Genomic DNA, 25,036 nt, shown 5'->3' on the forward strand with positions numbered 1-25,036 from the left:
AGTCAACTACTGGCTGCTGCAAGGCACAGCCAAGGAATGCAGTGGCCACCACTGGGCACAACCCAGTTGCACAAATTATGCAGCAGCAAGTTGCCTGGCAAGTCTTCTGTTTGTCACTGTCAGGCCCAGGTAAGTCACTCAGTGGCTGCCACTGGTGCCAGCCAAGCTGAGTAAGTTGTATGGCAGTGAGTTGCTCAGCTAAGTCATGTGGTGGCTGTTAGACTTGTGCATGGGAGTTTGTCTAGTTTCTTTTGTTTTTATTATTCATCCCAAAGGAACTGGTTTTGTTTCACTATTGTTTCTTTCATTATTGTTGCTTCATTTTCATAATTCTATTTTGCTATTATTTCCCATTGGTTTTAATGGAAGTACCCTCCCCTTTCTTGGGTTCCATCCTGGTATTCTCTCTGAATTGGACAAAGCTTGGTGTGTGTGTGTAGTACTCTACTAAGACATCTGCACTACCAATTATCAGACAAACAGAATAAAGTGATCCCCTTTTTGAGGAAATGAAAGGTGCCCATGTTTAACATTAAAGTCTATGGGAGCATCGATAGGAATCAGTAACACATAAAGCAGCTTGAAGCATTGACACTGCAACCACATAGTTTGAAGAACTGTGGGGGGAGGATGGGATTTGCTGGGCTATGCTATTCTGTACCTTAACCTTTACCTCCATTCGTAACAATACCCGTGTACCAGCCAAGATATTGCATCTTGGCCAATGGACTATAATGGTTGTTTATATTCAGTAAAATCTTTTGAAACCAATGGACTCATGTCTAATTGCAAGAGATAGTCTGGATTGCAACTTTTAATAAGCCACAGTCTGACAAACAGTAGTTTGAGCTTGCAGAGGGAATTGCCAGTGCCAAGTAGACTGCTACTACTGTTGGATGTTTCTGCTTTTTCAAAATCATCCCTTTCTCCTCCTCTCCCTTTGCCAGATCTGCCCCTACCATGCTGCATTCTTCCCACTAGAGGCAGAAGATTCCCTGTCAGTCATGATGTGTTGGGTTTGTGCACAGATGTCAGATAAAATACTGCAGGGTTCACCAAGGTGGTGCCCATTGGCACCATTGTGTCCACCAACACCTTTCCTGGTATTTTTAGAAAGTGGCCAAACATGGTTTCTGATTGGCTACTGCAGATTTGATTGGCGTTGCAGATTTTTAAAAACATTGTTGTAACAGAAGCTGCTTCCATAGTACAAGAATCTTCATTGTGTGACTGAAGATAAGCTGTGGCACCCATTTTGTGGCTGGCTCCACCTCTGGCAGCAGCCATTCTGTGGCTGTGCCCACTACACTGTGTCAGAATTCCAAATGTGCCCACAGGTTCAGAAATGTTGAGGACCCCTGAGATATTGTAATGAGTATATGAAATGTAAGTAATTTTATTACTGGACTGTATGTGATAAAATAAATAAAAGTGTTGTGGTTGGGTTACATTTGGATACCCAGGCATACAACATAGACTGAGTAACACTGTCAGTCTTGGTCTCTGTGAATTCTTCCCCCAGTATGTGACAAAAGAGAGGGTGGAGCCCTTTCCATTTTGATCTACCAGTCCCCCCACCACCTCTGATTTCCACATTTTAATTTTCAGAGTCCAAGGTTTGGAAGGCTTGGCAATATTGTTGCAGGAGTCTCACAGCTCCTAAAATGGCCACCAAGATCTCAAAATGCAGTATCTCAAGAGTTCAGTGGGTATTCATTTCTTAAAGTTACAGATGTCCCATTATTTGGGAGGATTTTAATCACTTTTTTTTTTAAGATATCAGATTTTTCTGCAGACCTGGGGCTTTGTTCAGGTTTGTAAAGTTAACTTCCCTTGCCTGTTCTAGTCTCCATTGTTTGGATCTTTTGAGCCACAATCTAGGGCCCAGTTCAGAATTAGATACATAATATCTGTATCTGTATAATCTGCCAAATGAATTTTAAAGAATGTCTTAAAGTGGGCACTGGGTCATGAAAGCTTGTAACAAATTAAACACATTATTCTTCAAGGTGTCACAACGTATCTTGTTATTTTGACTTCAGCACTCTAACATTGTTAACCCATCACAAATTATGTAAAATTTCTGAACATTTTATACAAAGAAGATTTATCATATTTTTTGCGAACTAGCTTGCCACCTTTAAATCTGTTTCTTCCATAGGAACAAATAAATGTAGAATGTTATCTGTCTTTCTCATGATCTGTTTCCAAATCAAGGGTAGCCAGTAGTACAATCCTAAGTGGAGGTACACCCTTGAAGTCAATGGGCTTAGAAAGGTGTAACTTTGTTCAGGATTAAACTGAAAGCCTAGGAATTCCCACCTGGTTCCCACCAACCTCTTTCTCTCTCTAATAAACTGTGTATCTCCATCAGATAGATATAATACTTATACAGGATACATTCGAGATTTATGGGTAGAATAGTTTGAGAAAAAAGGTCTAGCTCCCCCACTCCCAGCTATCCTCATGCTTGTCCAACTCTCCTTCTCAATGAAGTGAGGAAACTTAAAAAAGCTATGCTAAAATTTAAACCTAGCTCAACTCTGCATGCTTATTTGGAAGTCAGTATGATTTGGAGGTTCAATATGATTTATAAGTGTGCAAAAGACTGGCTCAGTAGTAGAGATGGGCACGAACCGGAAAAAAACAAACCATGCAGTTCATGGTTTGTCAAATTTCACGAACCATGAACTTTCATGAACCTGCCCCGGTTCGTGAACCAGTTCATTTGGTTCGTGAAAACATCACATTCAGGTCAGAAAATCATCACTTCCAGGCCAGCAGAAGGTCACTTCAGGGCCAGCAGAAGGAAGAAGGAAGTCCATCCCCTGTTGCCTAGGAAACTGATTGACTGGCACCAGGCTGTCTGCAGTCACGAACCAAAAAATGAACCAAACGAACCAGCCTAAAGTTTGTGGCAGTTCGTCAGAAATGGGATTTGATGAACCGTGGTTCGCGAACCATGAACCAGCCTGGTTCGTGCTTAATTTTGGTTTGTATTTCGGTTCGTGCCCATCTCTACTCAGGAGCCACATGTGACCTTTGGACTTACCACCTATGGCTCTTCTGAGTGTTCTTCCCCAATGTGGCACCCGTTCATATTTCAGGAAGTGGGCAAGGCCATTGGCTAACAGAGCTTGTGTTTGGCAAGGTTTTCCTACCTTGAAACAGTCACTGCCACAGAGACTGGAGGATGTGTAAGCGGCAAACCTCTTTGAGTAGTGGACCTCGTGTCAGAATTGAGGTAAAGGCACATGCTCCCTTACAGCCCTGCACTCCTCCACAACCTCTGCACTCTCACTCCTGTGCCAAGCATCTACCAGGATAGCAAGCTGGCTGCACAGAAGTCAGTACAGCCACCACCACAGTGGCTACCCAGGAAAAGAATAAGCAGGCCACAGTGAGATGGTGAGATTACTCTCTTCTCCAGATTGCTCTACTCCAGGACTTTGTCAATCTCACACTCTCTTGCTGGATCTGCTGTGCCTCATGCAGAGGAAAGAGCGAGAACACAGAGAAGGAATCTGGATATGAAAAGGCCAGCTAAGGATCAACACACAGTAACAGGGAGAGACAACACTACATACTCATAAGTAATCTGATAATTTAAAAGGTGCTAGTTATATCTTTAATATTGCAGTTATATTATTCTAAGTGGGGTGGCACATAGGACATATAATAGTCTTGTGCCTGTTTGTGAACTACAGAGTAAGTATCTTTGCCTTATATATTGAATTCAGTATTTGAGATGATAGTTGTTTTTTTTAAGTGGAACTTCTTTATGTGCATACATCCTCTAGAGCATAAACTCAGAATCAGTTAACTGTTTGTTTTAACTAGTTTTATTAAAGGAATCAAACTAGGGTTGCTATTAACCTTTTTTTAGGATGCCTTGACAGCTAATTTTAATAGTGTTTAATATGCATAATGGAGATAATATCTGCTATTGACAATATATTTTTAAAAGGTATGTACAACAACATACAAATAGTTTTATAAATATATTTTAAAAATCAGTATGTTATGACACAAGAGTTTAAAAGGCTAGAGATAGCTTTCTCAGGTAGTCTGGGAAAGCAATCTTTTTCTTGGCTGTTGTGGGTTTTCCGGGCTGTATTGCCGTGGTCTTAGCATTGTAGTTCCTGACGTTTCGCCAGCAGCTGTGGCTGGCATCTTCAGAGGTGTAGCACCAAAAGACAGAGATCTCTCAGATCTCTCAGAAAGCCTTCGACAATCTTTTTCTTCTTTGAATTTCACTTTAGTTAGCCTTATAGGGAACAGCTGCCACTTTTTAATCTATTCTCATTATATTCTTCCTGATGTCTCCAAATGCTGTGTCTTTCCACAACCCAGGCAGGCCTCTAAGAGCTGCTCCCATTGTGAAACAGAAAATTTAAATTGTTAAATCTAGACCAGGAACATGCAAAGTGGCCTCCAAGCATCTTTGGGCTGTTAAATAAACATGCAAAAATAAAGTTGCCACTGTCACAATAAAATAATTTTCTCCATTTAATGCTGAATTATTTTTTATCTCTCTGTTCTTGGTCTTCCAGTTCATGCGAAATGTGAATGCGTGCGTAATAATTTTAGGGCTGCTTTGCCTTTTTCTAAGTAAAACCTTGACAAGAGGAAAGAAACACTGAGTCATTTTGGAGAACTTCTGTTGGAAAAGTGCTTACTTTAATAAATCAACCAGGACATTGCTTTTTAGAGAGTTCCTCTCGTACTATTTCTTGTTCAGAGAAGATGGAAAGTTGGATAGGGTAAGTATCAAGTTGGGAGGGGGGGGCGTGTTCTGTTAAGCAAATTCTACAGTAGTAGCAGGAAAAACAAAAAGAAGGCTTGGGGCACTTTAAAGACATTGTGGCATTTGTCCACAGAAGGTTAACAGTCATGCTTCTGGTGCAATGGCCTCTTCCCTATGGAAGCTTATGCTACAATAAACTTTATCTTTAAGATGCTAAGGACTCTTTTTTCCATGTTAAACAGATTCAAAAGATGACAAGCTTTAGACTTTACGGGTTTATGAAACTGATGATTGTATATTGTCATGAGCAGAAATTAGTCCAAAAAAATTCTGCCTTGTTTTGCATTTTTCATTCTATTACAAGACATAGTGTTTTGTGATTTTTTCATCCAAGTCTAAGTTTTTAAGTAAAATATCATTTCAAGGTTATCAATTGCTTAATAATCGCTAATAAATATTTAATGTACATTTGAACATCTATTCCAATTGTGATTATTGATATACTACAAAAGAAATCACCAGTAAGTAACAGAAACAAATTACTTTGGTGCTATGCTATTAATAAGAAAGATTCAGGACTGACAGGCCAATCTGCCTGGAATTAATTACAACACTTTGTTAATTACTATCACTTTTCGTGTTCATTTTAATGAGGATTATCTCTTCCCAATAAGATTCACAAATAATTCTTATGTGGATAATTTTTCTTTATGACAGCAAGAGTCTGTGCTTTTGAGTTTTAATAATATTTTTCAGAGTTAACTCAGTCAATTAAAGTTTCCTATTAAATGAATTCATGTTTAAACATTACCACAATCAAAACCTCTACACACAGAGTTTTGAATAATCAGGGGTTCTTTATATACTACAGCATTGGGCGGGATATTTTGTGCATGGAAGGCCCAGTAGTCCAGTCCTTGGTGTGCAACAGAGCTCCTACCTTTACACTGAAATCACTGGATTAAGGCTAACTGCATCAAAATTTGCTTCCCACAATTTGCTTCCATCTAAAAAATTTTCATGTAGTAAAGTACACTTCATATTTCATTGGTTTGATCTAACCAACTTTACCATTGTTGAAAAAGAAAGGTTGACAAAAAAAGGTTGTTCTGGGAATCATGGGACTTGCAAGAACAAAAGACATATAGAATGGATGCTGTAGTAAGAACGGGGATTAAGTGAGACTGAGATCAAACCTATCTTTTAACTCTGACCCCATCTGGGTACATTTAAATCCTTCTAACTTTTTTTTCATTTGAAATAACATTGGGTTGGATCAATAAATTTTCTTCCTTTTATAGAAATATGAGTGGAAGACTCTTTCTGCAAGAAGAAGGCATCTTTGAATCCAACCCACTGTAAGTCAGTGGATAAGATGTTAGAATTCTCCTTCTATTACTTTCAGTTCCTTTTGTTTGTAAAAGTACACAAGAGAGCCCTACCACTTGTGAGAATGCACCTGGTTATTGTATTAGCAAGAAACACCATACACCCACTTTGTATATTGTTCTTCTTAGCCCTTCTCTAAGCATAACCATTGCTAAGGGTTTGAGCCCAGAAATATAGAGAAATGCAAGCACATTTAAGCGACAATTTGGTTTAAATGGAAAGGAACACAGCAATATAACCTAGAGTTTATTTTTAACCAGTTATTGATAATACACTTACTTTCGCCTTTCTGATTCAAACTTATTCAATAATCTCTGGAGACCACCATTTTTGAATCCCTGAAAGTGTGCGGCAGGGGCTCCCACAGTAATGACATCATACAGAACATCTGCATCAGGAATAGATAATGAGATTTGCATGCAAAAATACAGAAGTACAGTTGCACTATAATCTCTATATAATTTGGTTTGCTTTTAATATTCTTCATACTTTAACATCTCTGCAAACTAGGCCCCTGCACTGCTTACCCTCAATTCAGGGTAATTTATGAATAAATTATATATCATCAAACCTAATACCAATCCTTAAGGAACCACAGTGCATGCTTCATTCCATTGTGAGAATTGACCATATATTCTAGTCTCCGGTCTCTTTCATTGAAACAAATTTTAAACCATAAGCAGACATGTCTTCTTATCTCATGACTGCAACATTTACTGAGGAGTCTTTGGTGTGGTCCTTGTCTAAAAGCCTTTATATAGTATACTTTATATAGTATACTCACCACATGATGTGGATAAGGGTAACCCAGTAAACAGTATATATTGTTTACTGGATTACCCTTATCCACATAATGTGGTGAGTATACGTAAAGCTTCTAGAGAGGAAGGTTAGAATTCATTAGAAGGATGACATTTTCAGTGGCACCCCTACATGACATCTGTTCCTATTTGGAGATAAACAGATGTTATTCTCAGTTGAACTTAGAACATTATGATGGTCTCCTAAGGTATTCGTTGCTTTTGTAGTTATTACCCAGTACTTTGGATTAGGCAAACAGTTCAGATGCCAGCGTTGTGCTGTAATGTTTTCCAATGAACCACCTATAAAGACAATTTCCACTTTCACATGTCAGTAGTTAAATATCTAATTGCTATAACCTGCATTAGCGTTCACTAATGTTGGCATCTTTCTGTATATAATGAATTTTAGTGCAGGAAAACTGACCAGCTTGGGGAGGTCATTTAAATAAGGGTACTCTATGCGTAACTTCTTCCAGATGTATCCTATTTGTTTTCATTTAGAAAGTGTCACATTTAAACAGAATTCAATCTTTTCTATGTAACAAGCAATCTTTTTTATTCCAGTGACAAATGTCTCTATAACCAGAAACACTGTACAAATGATTAATAGTTAATGGGCTATATTCTAGGGGCATGGGTGGGATTCAAAATAGTTCCATAGAAACCTATTTTACATTGATGCATTGTTTGTTCCTAAAATCTAATTAAAAGGCAGACGTCTAATAATTTCATTAGCCTCAGATAGGCTTCAGTGCTTATGAAGTGATCATTTATTGTGGCCCATCACTAAGATTTATCAATATATGTCACTGATAAAGGCTTTAATGTTAATACAGGACTAGCTGGTGGCCCTTCAGTTTGACAAGCAAGGTGAACACTTGATTCTGGCATGGTGAAAGGGCAAAACTTTCTTTGTCCACACTGTAGTATCCAGGAGATAAAGGATATGTGCACATTAAGAGGCCCAAGACAGCCGTACATTTATCAAAAATATTATTTGAAATTGACTTTGAACACAATTCAAGGAAACCATGCCCAATTTAGAGCTAAACACAGTCGCAACAGCCAACAATGACCTTCAGTTCACATCACAGGTCATTCTTAACCTTCCATGTACCTATTTTAAGAATACAACATGCAACAGGTTGTAGCAGCATCTCAACAGCCACTGAAGAGTTAGGGGTGGAAATTACATATTCTACGGTTTGATCCCAATTCATATCAGTGGTACTTAGAAACATAAGTATTTTTTTAGAAACTAGAGATCAAGCATGATTTTTGAAACTATTTTGAAATGTGAAAAAACATGAAAGCACTTTTCTGATTTTAAACACAATGTTTACCACAGAAGTGTAGGGCTGCCACAGGAATCACAATAATATGCCTTTCATACCCAATATAGTACTAGTGCTTGCATTTAACATTAAAAACGTAAGATGGGGAAAGGTCCCAACTATAGAACTATACCTACCCCAGAGAGTTATGCCCAACTGTTGACAAATAAAGTAAAATATTGACAACACTCCCAACTATCAAATATTTGGCTAATTGCACAAATGTGCACAGAAAGTAACCTACATAACTATGCTTTGGGACAGTTAGTAGAATAAGCAGCCATATTTGAAGACACATTTTTAATTAAATACTGATCATTTTGTTCAAGCAGCAACATTCAGCTTCTGGGCATTAAAATAGCATGATCTCATGAGTGTAACTCTGCAGATAATAGGAAGATAAACAGGCCTCATGGCAGGGTCTGAATCAAACTGCAAAGCAGCAAAGTGTATACAGAATATATTTTACCTTTCAACCGAGGACTGTGCACATACATTCTCTGCAAATGTAGGTTGACTGGAACAAATTCTAGTGTCTTTTCCCCTTTACTGCAGCTTGATTTGAAGGAAGAGCCTGGAAAGGAAAAGTCTGAATAATCATTATCTGATGTGCCCTCCATATGCTGTTTTTCTTTAAATCCCAGGATAATACTTAAACGTTACATAAAAAAATACTTTTAATGAGTGTGTATTAAGAAAAACGTGGTTTGCTAACTGTCTCAGCATGCACCTCAATAACAGTCAACAAAACAGCTTTTAATTTATAGAACAAACTAATGCTTGGGTTCCTGCTTCCCTGTCCCTTGCTTGGTGATAGATGTTCCTGCTGCCTAGGAACAGCCCACAGCATATGTGAAATGATGGTGCCATAAAACTATATATGCTAAAAACCACACTAGATCATGGAACTGGTGTACATCTCAGGTGCAGCTCACATTTCTCTAAATTTCTACACAGAAAGCACTTCTGCATGCAACCTCTATATAGATTGCCATATACAATGATCACACACAGACATAAACACGCACGCACATTTTCCAGCATCTACAGAGAATGGGAAGGTATGAACTTTAGCAGATTCTCAGTAGGTGTCACATAATGGTATGTATGACTGTTAACACTTGTTGATAAACTGCTTTTTAGCAAAGAAGTGTTTTGTTCCAGGAATTTTATATTGTGTGAAGATCACCTCAGGATGGTGCAAAGAGTTGCCTGAATCAGGAAAGGGGAAGCAATAGGGGCTGAATAGGACAGCAATGACACTAACTAAATTGCATTTTCATAATCTGTTTGCATGGGCACATATAAATATGTACTGACTCCAAAATGTACTGACATTATTAAACATGTACACATACTACTTAATAACATTTATCATAGCCTAGTAAGGTAAGCCATTATAATGATCTGAAATGAGATTTAAATTATGGGCTACCTGGCTGACACCCGTTTGTCACTAGTTTTCAAGCACCAGGGCCGTTTCCACATGGCTTACCTGCAGCCGGGCCATGCTGCAATGTCGTGGACCATGCCGGGGAAAATGCGAAATATCGTGTTTTCCCCAGCATGAGCCGCGGCTTTGCGGCATGGCCCAGCTACAGGTAAGCCGTGTGGAAACGGCCCAGATGCCAACGTAGCTTCACTGAGCCTTCGCAAAGCATAACTGCACACACAACTAACAATGGGATGCTGTTAACATATATCCTTGAAGGAAAGGTGGAATGTGATAATAATGAAAACACACATATAAAGAAATGTATGAAGAAACTATTGCTGCCCCCAGATGTGTAACATCCGAGACAGATACCCTGGATAATGCAGTCTATTTATATACAGTACCCTGGCAGCTATATGGATAGAAAACCATAGTTTGGATTCAAATTGATATTTTTTCTAGTCCTATATTTATTTTGGGAAGCTGAAGCTGAACTGCAGTTACTTGGACACAAAGGAAATCATGTCAGTCGAAGGTTGGGGAGGGAATGGAACATTGCTTTTTGAGATCAACACCCAGGATTCTTCATGTAAAATGGCTATCTTGTGTTGTTTACAGAAAAACAGGAATAACTACCCAACTCCTAAGGAAGTTTATACAAGTTATTAAAATAACTTTCCCTTTCTACAGAAGGGAAACAAGCAAGTATTGTTTGCATTAGTTCAGTATAAATGGCAATTCTGCAAAATAACATTTGACAGGAAACTAATACACAGAATGCTCCTCAGCTAACAATGCTGTGTGTGTTTGTATGTATTTTCAAGATGGACCACATAGGATTTTGCAGAGAAGCCATGGATTAGCTATATCTGGGGTTAATAGTAACTACCTCATGCAATGTCTACTCTACACAAGGGCTGGGGGCTATACCCCAAAAGAGTTAGAGATTAGACATCTGGCAGAAAAAATGATTGGCCCTATACTTATAGGTTCAGGCAAATCCTGCATTTAAACAATCTCCCTGAACAACATCTAAACAGGCACATACTTACAATCAGGTCTTCTGGAAAGTGATGTCATTGCGAAAGTCAGGCCGGAAAGAGGCTCTTCCTGCCAGGCATTGGTGGGGAGATAGGTGCCGCTCTGGCATCAGGCAAAGTGGATGCCTGAGCGGCACCTATCTCCCCACCAAGCTGCCTTCACCCAGTGTGAGAGGGGCGAGGGTATTCCCTCGTGAAGTGGGCGCCTGAGCAGCAGGGTGACAGGTTTTTAAACCTACCACCCCGCTGTGCAAGAGGGGTGAGAGGATTCCCTCTTCCCTCTGGCATTTGGCGAAGTAGACTTTTTTTTTTAGGGAACTAATCTCTGTCTGGAGATCAGGGGGCGGGGTCACCGGCCTCGTAAGCATTTTCAAGAGGTGCTGGAATGCCATTCCACAGCGTTCCAGCTGAAAAAAAGCCCTGCTTACAATGAAATGACAATTCATCTTTCATGACAACTAAGAACAACAACAACATTAGATTAATACACTGCCCTTCAGGACAACTTACTACCCACTCAGAGCGGTCTACAAAGTATGCTATTATTATCCCCCACAACAATCACCCTGTGAGGCGGGTGGGGCTGAGAAAGCTCTGGAAGAGCTGTGACTAACACAAGGTCACCCAGCTGGCTTCAAGCAAATTATTACTTTATTTGTTCAGTGAGACCATATTCATACCTGTGTGCTTTCCTAGTTCTGCAAGCATGTCTTGATAGAGGGTCAACATTTGATCACAGTGTGCAATAACACTTTTACGCATATTGTCCCAATGTGGAGAAAGTTCACCAAGTTCTTTAAGCTCCTGATTTCTAGAGTGGAAGAAAAAATAAAGCCACAGCATCAATCCAACAGTATAAAATCATTTCAAGCACTAATAAACAGAATACCACTGTAAAAAAAATGTAAACTGTGTTTTGCAATCTTTATTTACCAACATACTACGGTCATTTCCCTGTGAGGCAGGTTATCTGCTTTTTTCCTTATTAGGGCTAATAGCAGTTTAGTGTGTGTATGTGTGTGATATTTATCAACAGGGCGATACACTCCAAACTAGAGGCCTACACAGCTGGTATTTAATGTAAAAAAAATATACTGAGAGATCCAATCACAAATGTTCTACATAACACGTCATTTGACTATTATTTCCTAAATCCAGGGCCAACTTTCGGGCCATGGAAATGGCACCACTGTGGAGTCTGCAAGAAAGGAATCCCATTAATAAACATGTACACAATGAGGTTGTCTTATAAATAGTCAGTTCCCTTATCATGGCAACTCCAACTATGTCAGCAATGTGCTGTGTTCCAGTTCAACCTGTGTAATTAAAATGATAACAACAACAATCTTCTCTCTTAACAAAGCATACTTTTATGCATTTATAAACTGTTTAATTTTCAGCTTGGCAATTGTATGTGCTATGAGAAAACATTTGTGTAATTGAAAACACACATATCATTGACCATGGAAATCCTTAAGCAAGTTATTTAGATGCCCTCTTTCTATAATGGCAGATATGAAATGTTCTAGAAGAGATACTGTCAAAATGGGATGCTCATAGAGGTCTACCTTTTTTTTGAGATTCTAGGACCAGGCTTCCCTCATCCTAGCAGAAATTCTAGATTGAAGGACAAAAGAACCTACACTTTTTTACCAACCAGCTTCAAGGACTAGGATCTAGGTGACCCAGCTTTGAAACCACACAACGCATTGAAGGTTGCTGGGTGACCTTGGACCAGTCACACAGTCTTGGCCTAACCTACATTCCACGACTGTTGTGAGAGTGAAATGGAAGAAAGGAGGCCTGAACTCTTTGGAGGATGAGCAGGAGAAAAATGTAGTCAGTCAGTCAGTCAGTCAGTCAATTCCTCTGGAAGTACTCTTCTCCATCTGCAAAACAGTAGTCCCTCCTTAAAAAAAACCCTCTTCTCTCTTCAAAGACTGAAACAGCCCCTTTTCAGCCAAAAGCTCACAAAATGTCTCCAGAATTCCCATTAGATGGCAGTTTCCTAAACCTGGACCCACTATGCAAGTGGGGAAAGCCTATAAATATTTTAATAATAAGCAGGCGGAAGGATGGTAGGGTTGCCAACCTTCAGGTGGTGGTTGGAGATCTCCAGGCCATACAGGTCAGTTGCACATATGATGTGTGATGCCCTCAGCCTTCCCCCACTAACACACTATCAAGTAAACAATGGTTTTCACCTGTATTATCTGTCTAACCATTGGAAATATACAAATATCCTTCTCAGAACTTTTGAGATTCAGTGGAATGAACATATTAAATACATAAATATTAAATACCTACATATGCATTGTTGTTTTATACCTGTGAAACCGAAAATGGCTGCCCTTCAGTAAGATAAATGGAGAAGTTCTAACTCAGCAGTGTGTTGAAGTAAGGAGTTGCATTATCGATAACATAGTCCCTGAACTAAGCAAAAACTGGTGCTTGTGCAGTTCTAACATACATAATAATGAAGCAAATGTTTTACTAGCTGCAGCTTACTTGCTTAGGAATTCCAGAGATACGGGTTGCAATTTATTATGTATTTTAAAATACCTCCTGTATCATGGAACTCAAAATACCTTACAACAATAAACCAGAGATTAAAAGTACAGTAAAAATAAGACTAATTAAACAATCTTTCCAATTTCTCAGTTAATAACAGTGTACTTAGTTCTGTTTTGCACATTTTAACATGTATAGGTAGAATGGGATCTTGCATACTGTGATTGTGTTCACAAAACAGATCTTCCCTATTTTCCCTGCAGTCTCCTGCATCCCCTGAAAATCTGCTTGTGAGAGTTGAGCGATCTAGGGAAGTGTGATGTAGAGTAGAAGGGCTACAGCTTGAGAGAAAATCAGCAAAAACTAACTCCACAGCTGCATAAGCTCTTCCATGAATGTAAAAGGGAAGGCAGTTTCTGCTGCTCTCCCATTCTTTCCGTAACCCTTTGCACTGCATCCCGCTATGTTGTCTACAAACTGGATCAGATTTTCTGGGAGTTTAGGGGCTGCAAGGGATTACTGGGTGGGGGGAGATGTTCCACTAACTCTTTTTGCTTATTATTATAATGTTCCAATCCAGAAAGATGAATAAGATGAATAGGCCCATGGTGGAATTCTACTGGATCCCCACTCCAACTCTGCACGTAAAAGAGCACTTCTGCTTGCACAAAAAGAACAGCATTTCCTTGGATTCCTCCTTCCCACTGTCATAGCCCATTAAGATAATATCAGAATTGGTTGGGGGGGGCTGCAACAAGAATGGTAGGATTGCCAGCCCCCCACCCCCAGCCTACACACCTTACAGTCACTCAGCTGGCCAGTGGAAAATAGGGGAACTTACCCCTTCAAGTGGACACTTCCAGGTGATGTTGTAGCATCACCGATGATGTGACAATGTTAATCCATCCATCCATCCATCCAGACAGACAGACAGACAGACAGACAGAGGAGAGAGAGGAGAGAGAGGAGAGAGAGAAATAAAAGCCCATAGAAAGGGCAGAAAGCAAGAATAAAGAAAAAGTAGACAGTAACAGAACTTGGAACTTAGAAAGGAAGAAGAACAATAATACATATTTCATTTCCATTCTTCTCTACAACACTTATCTTTTTTTAAAAGGAAAATTACAGTCTCTCCAAATTTTTCTTTTCCACTACTGCCTCCCTTCTACTTGTTTTATATCCCCCCATTCTCTTCTTAATGAACAAAACCACAAATCATCAAGTCACTATTCCTCATTTCGTGCAGGAAGTCAATAAAGGGTTTCCAGTTAGTCAAAAAGAGAGACAATGTTTTGTCTCTGATCAAAGCTGTAAGTTTCGCCATCTCTGATAACTCTGTCATTTTCATAGTCCAGTCTTCTATTGAAGGTAATTCCGTATTTTTCTATTTCTGTGCATACAACAACCTAGCTGCAGTGGTCATATATAGAAATAAAATCCCATGCCAATTTCCAACTGTTTGTCCATTAATCCCAACAAAAAGGCTTCTGGTTTAAACTGTACAGTAGTCTTTAGTATTTTTTGTATGACCATATGAATCTGGGTCCAAAATTTTTCAGCTTTACAGCAAGTCCACCAAAAATGTTCCTTCTTGTTTCTCACATTTCCAACACTTATTTGACATACCTTTGCTCATTTTGGCTAATCTATCAGGAGACATATACCACCAATACATCATTTTATAAAAATTTTCTTTAAGTAAATTTAAGCCCCTTTACCCACATATTTTCCCATTGGTCCATCATTATATTATACTCAATTTTTTTGCCCATTTTACTATACAGTCTTTCAGGTTCTTCTTCCATTTCAAATTTCAGTAACAACTTATACATTTTGGAAATAACATGTTCATCATTTGAACAAAGCTCTTTTTAAAACTCTGTCTTTTCCTGCTCAAAGCCCCATAGTTTTTTATCTAATTTAAATCTTTCTAAAAGCTGAGCATGTGCAAACCATTGACATTTATAATCCTTCGCTACTAACTCCTCCCTTGTCTTCAATTTGCAATCTTCTTGTGAAAATTCTATTAAATCTCCACAAGCCAATCATCCCTGTTTGTAAGTCATCTCTCTTCTGTAGAACGCTTCCTGTGTTGAAATCCAAAGTGGTGTCTTCTGTGTTAGTCTCAATTTATATTTATTCCAAATTCTCAAAATGGCTCTCTTAATATAATGATTTTTGAAGTCTGCATTGACCTTTACTTTGTTATACCACAAATAGGCATGCCAACCCAATCTCAAGTCATATCCTTCCAACGTCAAGAGTCTCTCGTTTCTCAAAAGCACCCATTCCTTCATCCATTATGCAGAGGCATAATACACTTTCAAGTCCGGTAAACCAAGTCCTTGACCCTTGTTTTTTAACCTTTGCCATATAAATGTTGAAATATCCTTTTGCCACTTAATGGTACATCTGAAATTAACACAGGTAATGTCTGGAAGAGGAATAACATTCTAGGTAAAACATCTACCTTGATAACGGATACTCTTCCCAACAAGGATAACTGCACTCCATCCCATCTTAACATCTTTTAAAATTTCTTTCCATGTCTTAACATAATGGTTTTGAAATAGCATACAGTTCATCCCCGTTAGCATAATACCTAAATATTTTACCTTTTTTTAACCTTAAAACCTGTTATTTTCATCAATTCTTCCAGATGTTTAATATCCATATTTTTGTCAATATTTTTGTTTTCTGATCATTTATTTTAAAAACCTGCCAGAGCACCAAACTCTCAATTTCTCCATCAGTATTTCAATTCCATCTAACTGGTCTTCCAGAAACAAAACCAAGTCATCTGCAAAGGCTCTTTATATGACTCTTTTTAAATTTTGACACCCTTAATCCTTTCATCCTGTCTAATATCTCTATTTCGAACCTCCAACACCAAAATAAAAAGGAGTGATGACAATGGACAACCTTGACGTGTTCCTTTCTGAATCTCGCATGGTTTAGTTAATTCTCCATTTACAATAATTTTGGGGTTCTATGAAGTATAAATTGATTTCACCCATTTTATAAAATTCTTCCCCAAATTCATCTTTTCCAAAACGTCAAACGGGAAAACCAAGTTCAAATTGTCAATGGCCTTTTCAGCATCCAAAAAAATAAGAGCCGCTTGCTTTTCATTATGTTTATCCAGATACTCCACTATATCCAACACAGTTCTGATGTTGTCTTTCAACTGTCTTTTGGGTAGAAAGCTACTTTGATCTTCGTGGATAAAGTCTTTAAGTACATGCTTAAGACTTTCTGCTAAGATCGAGGTAAATAATTTATAATCATTATTCAGCAGTGATATAGGTCTATAGTTTTTGGCTAATGTCAAATCTTATCCTTCTTTATTGATCAACGTAATATTTGCGTCTTTCCAGGTCTCTGGCATCTTGCCTCCCAATTAAATTGAATTCATTGTATTTTGCAAGGGTATCAAAATCTCATCTTCAAAGCATTTATAATACTGACATGGCAGTCCATCTGGGCCTGGTGTCTTCCCTATTTTCATCTTCTTAATTGCTTCCACCACCTCTTGACTCGTTATTGGGCCATTCATCACTTGATGTTGTTCCTCCGTGATTTTAGGTAAATTCTGTTTCATTAAATACTAATTCAATTTCTTTAAGGAAACCTCCTGTCTTCTATACAAATTAGAATAGTATTTAAAAATAGTCTTTTGGATGGTCCAGTTATCTGTTAACATAGCATTCCCATCTTGCAATTTTAAAATCAATTTCTTCTCTCTCTCTCTCTCCTCAGTTTATAAGCTAACCATCTTCCCTGTTTATTAGCTAATTTGAAGTTTTTCTGTTTGACATATTTCAATTTTTCTCTAAATCTGTTACTGTTATCATTGATAGCTGTTGTTGCAGATATTTTATCTCTTGTTGTACCTTAGCAGCCCCGGTACAGTTTAAAACTTCCTCCTTTTTCTTAATTTCTTGCAAAATGCCTTGCATTTTTTCTTGCCCCTTTCTCTTTAATTCCAAATTATGACGTATACAATGGCCTCATAAATGCTTTGCTTGCGTCCCAAACCATTCTCAAATCTGTACCCTTGTTCAAATTTAATTCAAAAAATTCTTTCAGCCTTTTTTACAGTCCTCAACAATTGCCTCTTTATGTAATAAAGATTCATTTAGTCCTGTAACTAACTCTTACAGGGTTATGATCTGAGAAAGACTTCGGTAATATCTCTACTTTGTCAATTTCTGTATGCTCAGAAGTGATGTTATCATGTCTCCAGGTGAAGCTCTGATGTTTGGGCAAAATCCATAGATGTTTTGCGCAAATATTAGAGCAGTTTTCGAGTTATAACGTATTTATTGCCACATGTGTGAAAGGAAGAAACCCTTCCACTGCCTGTGTCTACTCCCACTGGTTTCCAAAGGTCCTGGGAACCCTGAGCAGGAAAGATACAATTCGTCAGCGGATGCATCTTTGGCTCCAAACCTGTGCTTGTTAAACAGTGCAATCCTAAGCATGTACACTCAGAAATAAATCCCATTGTATTTAATGAGTCTAAATTTTTAATAAATGTGCGTAGGATTATAGCCTAAGTTACCATGTTGAGGTGGCACAAAATCAAATTGAAATCTATTATGCCTGTCAAACTGACTTCTAAACATAGCTTAAAATGAACTGAGGACATCAGCCTTTTGATCTTTAAGCATGTATTGTACAATTTTCATTTATTTTCTGTTACTTGTAATAGCATCATTATTCTGTTAGTCAGCTTAGGTTAATTAATCTTGTGTGATACATCTCTATTAATTACATAATACATTTCATTCTGTTTAAGTATGAGCCGACAGCAAGACAAACTGATTAACTATCTGAAAATCCTGTTTACAACTACTAATGTAGATAGTATCATTCAAAATAAACATTGATGAACTGTCTGGCTGCAGCTATGTATTTAAACTACCCAAAGACTTATATTATCTTCATCTCTGTACCACCACATTTATTTTTGGTGGCCAATACCATGAAAGTTAACTGCCTAAACTTGATCATTATGTAACTTCACTGAAATCAACAGCAATGGGATTTCACAAGTGGAAATTAGTGACAACTCAGAGGTTTTACATCTTTGCTAGATTATTGGGCTCAAAAGGATTTTTTGCAATGGCTAAAAGAATAATTTGCTTCAAGTTTAGAGGAACACTTCAAACATTTGCAAAAAGAAAAGCAAATCAAATGTGTGTTAAAAATTAAATTTCAAGAGGATGCTTCACTGTATTTCTTTAAGGAAAACAAAACTATGCAACTGTCTGTTCTGACTCCAACAGCAGGTTCTTTCAAATTCTATTATTATGATTTCAAATATGAAAAAAAATCTAGACCAGTATTCTAATTCATATCATGTGATTTCTGGTTGTTGTTATAATACATAAATTATTCAGCATCATTAGATTTATGGCTCAGTGTTTAAATATGGAAGTAGAAGTCTTACTTTCTGAGTAGTGGATTGAACCAGTGGCACCCATGAATTCTTTTCAGTGATTTCAGTCAATTTCTATTATCTGTGTTATAACAGCTGCTTTATTGTTTAGTTTTACTTTTTCATTCTGTTTCCCTTACCTTCTCATATCCTCCTTTATGTGCAGGTTAATGAGTTCCTTGGGAATATGAAAAGAAAGAGTGCTCTCAGACATCTGTTCTCGAACACACATCCATTTGTTGTCAGAGGAAGGGAATCTATACAACTTACAGATCGGATTTTTTAATACTGCAAAAGGGAAAAATGATGTGACTGTTTAATTATGGCTGTTCAAAAGTTATTGCAATGCTTTTTTTACTCAAGTTATCTTTTTTTCTTCCACAAAACAAATTCAAATCTGCAAATAAATTTTATTCCACCTTTAATTTATTATTAGTATTCCAGTAAATTAAGGGCAGAGTCTCAGGTCATACCACCCAAACAGAAGACAATTAAATTCTACTTAGTACTGTAGATGCTGGATTTATCACTTCAGCTGCAATAAGATTAAAAGCTCAGGACTGCTGGCAGAGATTCATAGGATAAAAGAAAACCTAGCTCACAAATAAAGAGCAAAATCTCAACAAACAGTGGATAACATTATGATAATGTGCTATGAATGGTAATATTCTCCTGGGTCCACATCCATATAAAAGTGAAGATGTGTGGTGACTGCGCAAGAGCATATTTAAAGAAATCCAATACATCTTTCCTTTATGACAAAAGCAGAACATATCATTAGATTAATTACTTCTTATATTCTTTAAATGAAACATTTGCTCTCCGTGCTTCTATTGTCAAGCTTACCATGTAGAGTAATACGTGATGGTAAGAAGCTTCTGAAAGATAGTGAGTACCTGAGAGCAATTCAGTAACTGTTATGGCTCCATACAGAAAGGTTTTGTTAGTTTCAAGCCAATCAGCACCTTATTAGAAGCAGTAAGATTAATCTGGAATTGATGTGCTGCATGTCCATTCTTTCTATGTATCAGTCCATTTGGAGAAGGATAACGAGATGGAATTAATTCACATTGTTGGAACTAGGAAATCAATTTACCTATATAGATTCCTCAAAGTTGAAATACATCCAGTTTGCAAATTGACTACAAAAATGCACCTTTATTCATAAAGTTGACTATTACTACAGTGCTAAGCCTAATCTATCAATTAAAACTATTAATTCAAGTCATTAAGTTTGAACTGGTTTTCGTGCAGCTAGGTACTTGGAATCAATGTCAACGTACCAGGCTTCAGCAAAGTCCTTTCTTGTGGTGAACTGACACCTTTTCAAGGAGGAGGAGAGATGCACACAACAGTAGCAAGCACAGGAATTATTCCTCAACCAAACCCAACCCAGAAGTGGTTAAGATCAAAGGATCAAATATTGTAAAATCAACAGTAAGAAATAAAGTGGCAGGAAAGCACAACTGACCATCTAACAGAAGGATGGAGGCGGAAAGCCAATATTTTGATTAGATGGTAAGCCAGATGGAGCAGTAAAGAGGCAACATGGGGAAAACAAAGAAGAGAGAAGTGCCTAATACTTAAGAGGACTATCTCTCTGAGTCTGAAACAGTAACAGTGACATTATACTCTGCATACACTACCAAAACAATTGGCTATCAATAGGAATTTCCTAACCCAGAGTTGGCAACCCTATAAAAAAAATTAAATTCCTGTATGTGTACATGGTTTGAAGAACTTAACTGTATATTCCATAAGGAATGGTTCATAAATAAATAAACACAAACCTTTGTAAAGCCTGAACAAAAATCAAGGCAAGAGACTTCAAAACCACACATGCTCAATAACTGCAACATTTTGCAATATAAGTTGTAAGTTTTGTAAGTTTGTAAGTTTTGCAATGGCCCTGAATCAGACTAATGGTAGTCAGGCTTTTCTATTGTTCTTGCAGATTAGTGGCAAGTAGCCACAAATCTTTGTATGCATTTCTCCCTAAGTATTGCTACAATGCCTTTAAACAATTTATTTACTTTCTGAATCATGTTCTCTCTTGATATTCTACTGATTCTCAGCAAGAACTGGAACTGCTAGTTCCAGTTTTTTTAAAAAGCTACCTTGGAACACCTTCTCAATGTGGGTACTCACAGGACAATTTCAAATAATTTATCTTATATACTAATAGCCAAGTGTCCCTATACTTAAATCCAGAGATTGGAGCCATGAATGGACAAGACAGATCTTCCTACACACCTGAAAAATGACTCAGGTTTGCAGAAAAATCTGTATCAATAAAAGGCAGGAGGAGTGGGCAGGGCCCTTTCCAGGGTTATTTTGGCCTTTGAGGGAGGATTCATTTGGGCCAGGCACAGAAGGAACCATTGGATGACTTGATACATGACTTGCATGACTCATCCAGGTCAGGTTGCTTGCTACTGTTCCATAGCTGCCTCCCCGTCCCCCCAAAAGCCAGTGCAGTATAGTGGTTAGAGTTTCAGAGTAGGATCTGGAGACCAAGGTTCAAATCACCACTCTGCTGTGGAAGCTCTCTGAACCAGTCACACACTCTCAGCCTAACCTACGTCTCAGAGTTGTGAGGATAATACGAGTCAAGGAGAATGATGTAAACTGCTTTGGGTCCCCATTGTGGAGATGGGCAATATATAAATGAAGTAAATTAAGAAATATAGGTGAAAAAGGGGAGCAGATAAAAGGTAAGTTATTTAGTGGGTTTGAAAGAGTGAAGGACATAAGGAAAGGTAAGCATATGGAAGCTGTCAGGAGGAGGGAAATAAGAAATAGTGTGGAGAAGGGGATACAAGGAAAAGTGAAGTATCCCCTCCAGAATTCCTTGCAGGTTCCCCACCATGCAACTGGGCCTGACTCAGCTGGCACCACAAAACTGGGCCATTGGGGAGAGGCTGTTAGGGGGTGGTGGAATGGTGAAGACAGGGGGCAGACAAAGGTGGTTGGGAAGGAGAGAAGGAAGCAGGAAAAGGGGAGAGGCTATGAGGGAACAGAGAAGGGAAAGATAGGGGAGGGAAAAATGAGATCCCTCCCACAAGTCCTTGTGGGTTCTCACTTGTTATACATGTTTTCTGAAGAATCAGCTGTTTTTGAAAGGGCATTCTGTTTCATTTTGCAATGCATCTGAGCACACTGATTCACGAAGTAAGTGTAACTCAGAAACTGCCTTACTCATATATGCACACTTTAAAAATTAAATTAGCTACTGCTTCAATCTGCTGCCTGTGAACAGGTAAAAAGGGGTATGTACTATTTCAAAACCCATGTCTGACCAGTGTCAATAGTGGGTCCAAGAAATCAGGTGTAATAACGACTATGGGAAGCCAGGCTTCTGTCTAATCACTTTTAACTATGAGAAAGTGTTGTCTGTCTCTAGCTTGAATGTGCTTCCTTTCTGTGATGAGTTTGTGTAGAATATGGTAAAAAGGAAAGTATCATGCTCTGCACCGATGTCTGGGTTCACAGTCTCTACTGCATGTGTCTGATGTACAGAACTTCATAGAGTAGAATCAACGGTCTTCTGGAAATTAGCAGAAGTGGGGTAAGAAGAGGCAGTCAAGGAAAGGGACTTTGCTTTTTTTAATGTAGCTACAGGCCTCCTTGGAATCCTCTATCTCATTAAAAAGAACCCACTTTCATAAAATGCATAGAAGAGAAATTATTTTAATGTTAAGATTCCAAATTGATATATGAATAGCAATAAATCCAAAATCTCTTGAGATAAAAATGGAATATTGATGAACATCTATGAATTAGCCATTCATTCTTCATTCCTACTCACTCAAAGTGCTTCATAACTCATAGGACTTGAGCTCCGTATATTAAGAAGAATATTCGAGAAGAATGCCAATAGCTCTTTTGCTTTAGAAATTTTATAATTCACAGGGGAGACCCCCACTCCACCCCATTCTTTTTCTAGTGCTGTAAAGATGCATTAAACAGTTCCAAGTATTGAATATAACAAAGTACAAATATAATAAAATTGTGTTTGAGAGAGTGAGCACATGCATATCCTCTTCAGAAATCCATGTCTTATTATATGTTTATGATGTAAAGGCTGTTAATGATAGGATGTTTGGAGGTCATAAATTCATAGGGTTGCTGTAAGTCAGAAGCAACTTGATGGCACATAACACACACAATGTACATTACAGTCAAAGCTGTAAGAAATTAATATATCTTATCATCCAGATGAAGCATATGTTATACAAAGGAGCTTAATTAAATCTTAATTAATCTAATGTTGTCAGGGTTAACATATTTCCAAGCTGGACAACACAGTGGCAGATGACAGCCAAGAGTATTATGCAAATACCATCATGCAAATAGGGATCAAATACCATGTTCAAGAGTCCACCACAGGGATGTTTTCAGCTCTTGAAACTGGCACGTGAGCTGGGGCAGAAGCCTCTCAACCCAGTGCTGCAGTCCCTGGCAGATTGTGCCATGGCATTTTGAAAAGTTTTTTTAAAACCTTTAAAATGGTGGACTTGGGGATGCAGTACCATCTCGTTTGGCCCTTCTGGTCACTCACTCATGGATGTAGATGGGTTCTTGTTAGAAATCATAACAGCGTGGGACGGGCTCTTTCTGATAATTAAATAAATATAGCACAACTTTAACCTTTAATAACTGCCATCATTACAGATTAGAACACATACCTGCATTTAATAAAGGCAAATTGTCTTTACTACTGCTGTTTTCACGGGATGTATACTCATAAGCCAAGGCACACTAGAAAACAAAAATTAAAACATTTTGAATGTGAAGGAGCAGTCATCATATAAAACCTAACACAATTATTAAAAAGGCGCATAATGACTACATTTAATGCATATCTGTATATATAAGCTTCCCTGGATTTCTTCAGCACATCACACGTTAACCAGTTTCATCAGTAGGAAATTATATTTATTTTGTGATATTAAATAAAAAATACAGGATTACAGGAAATTTTACGTGCAATATCTGATTTATAGTTATTGCAAAGTGTTTTCTGAACTGATGCCTTCTATCTCAGTCAAACCTAGAAAAATAAAATAAAAGCAGGCCTGGGCAGCTGCTGAGGGCAGATGTCCCCTTTGCCAGAAAGCACCAAGGACATGGGCGCCTATCCTGTCTCATCCTCACATAGCTGAGTGATGACAACTGGTGGGAGATGTTAGGGGTAACAAATGCAGCAATGCACTATGGTTTTACCATAGTGTTCCTGGTGAGTCCTAGAGCATCGTCTGATGTGTTGAGGTTGCTTCTGGGTTTGCACCAAAAGTGACATTGCACCACTGGCACAACACTGGTTCTTCCCCCAAATTTGTTCCCACTGCTTCACCAAGCAGCAGTGGGAAGAGTGGGGCCATGGGTGGAAGGTCTCCCATTACAGCAGCAGACCTGGCCACCCTATCCTATCATCCATAGGGATAGCAACAGGATGAGTGGATAAACAGGCTTGTCTACTGTGGAGGGCCATAGCAACACAGTTCCTCATTTGTTCAGAGCAGGAAGGGAAGAGTAGGAGGAGCGCTGCTGAGCTGACACCATCAGCAGGGAAGAGGTAGATAGAGGATCAAGGAGAAGGTGTGAGAGAGAAGTCAGAAACCTGCCCTGACTCAAAGCAGCTAAAGTAGAGCCTTCTAGTGAGGTAAAAAGCAACATGTGTCTACACTAGGGAGATTAAATCATTATAGCATGTTTTACTGTAAAAATGGTGGTATTCCATTCATGCACGGTCATCTCTTTTTTGGGAAGGAGTTAATTTCCGTTCCATATTTCTCACCGTCTTTTGATTCAAAGAAAAAAAGCACATATTGAAATATCCTTGACACAAAGATGCAGTGTAGCTTATATGGCTACCATATATCCTATATGTCAACATGTTGGGTTTGATTCTGTGATTTTTTAAAATAAACTACCTGACTATTAATCTAATCATTAATTTAATTTCAAACTTTAACATTTCTGCCTATACAAGTATCTCGCTCTCTGTTGTTTCAAGCAATGTGAGTTTGTGAGTGTGACGGAGAAAGACAAAGTGCTTTCATAATGTTCTTAGTATACTATCAATCACAGAGGCATTTTAAAAATCAAGTAACATTATTTATCCCTTAAAACAGTAAAGAAATGTAATAACCATTCCCTATTTATCATTTCATTATAAATTATAATTTCTATTATATCATTCTATTAAGGACAGGTCTTATTTGTTATTTGAGTTATTTGGCCTATGACCAACTCTAGTCATGCACCTTTTCCCCTCGAGTGACATCATCCTCCATTCCTGTTCAAATCAGGAACAGCCCATTTTTTCCAG

The 25,036-nt window shown here is 38.1% G+C and overlaps 1 protein-coding gene across 3 annotated transcripts in view; it reads right to left on the reverse strand.

Moving 5' to 3' along the window:
• Positions 1–25,036, reverse strand: part of INPP4B (inositol polyphosphate-4-phosphatase type II B) — a 428,879-nt gene that overhangs the window by 142,493 nt on the left and 261,350 nt on the right. For all 3 annotated transcript variants that reach the window (XM_054990215.1, XM_054990214.1, XM_054990216.1), the window contains 5 exons: positions 23,391–23,463; positions 18,843–18,990; positions 11,429–11,559; positions 8,743–8,847; positions 6,416–6,524 (listed from right to left, as the gene is read on the reverse strand). In XM_054990215.1, coding sequence (XP_054846190.1) covers positions 6,416–6,524; positions 8,743–8,847; positions 11,429–11,559; positions 18,843–18,990; positions 23,391–23,463 — 566 coding nt within the window. The remainder of the gene's footprint in view (positions 1–6,415; positions 6,525–8,742; positions 8,848–11,428; positions 11,560–18,842; positions 18,991–23,390; positions 23,464–25,036) is intronic.

This window comes from Eublepharis macularius, chromosome 10 (genome assembly GCF_028583425.1).
Source record: "Eublepharis macularius isolate TG4126 chromosome 10, MPM_Emac_v1.0, whole genome shotgun sequence".
Classification (NCBI taxonomy): domain Eukaryota; kingdom Metazoa; phylum Chordata; class Lepidosauria; order Squamata; family Eublepharidae; genus Eublepharis; species Eublepharis macularius.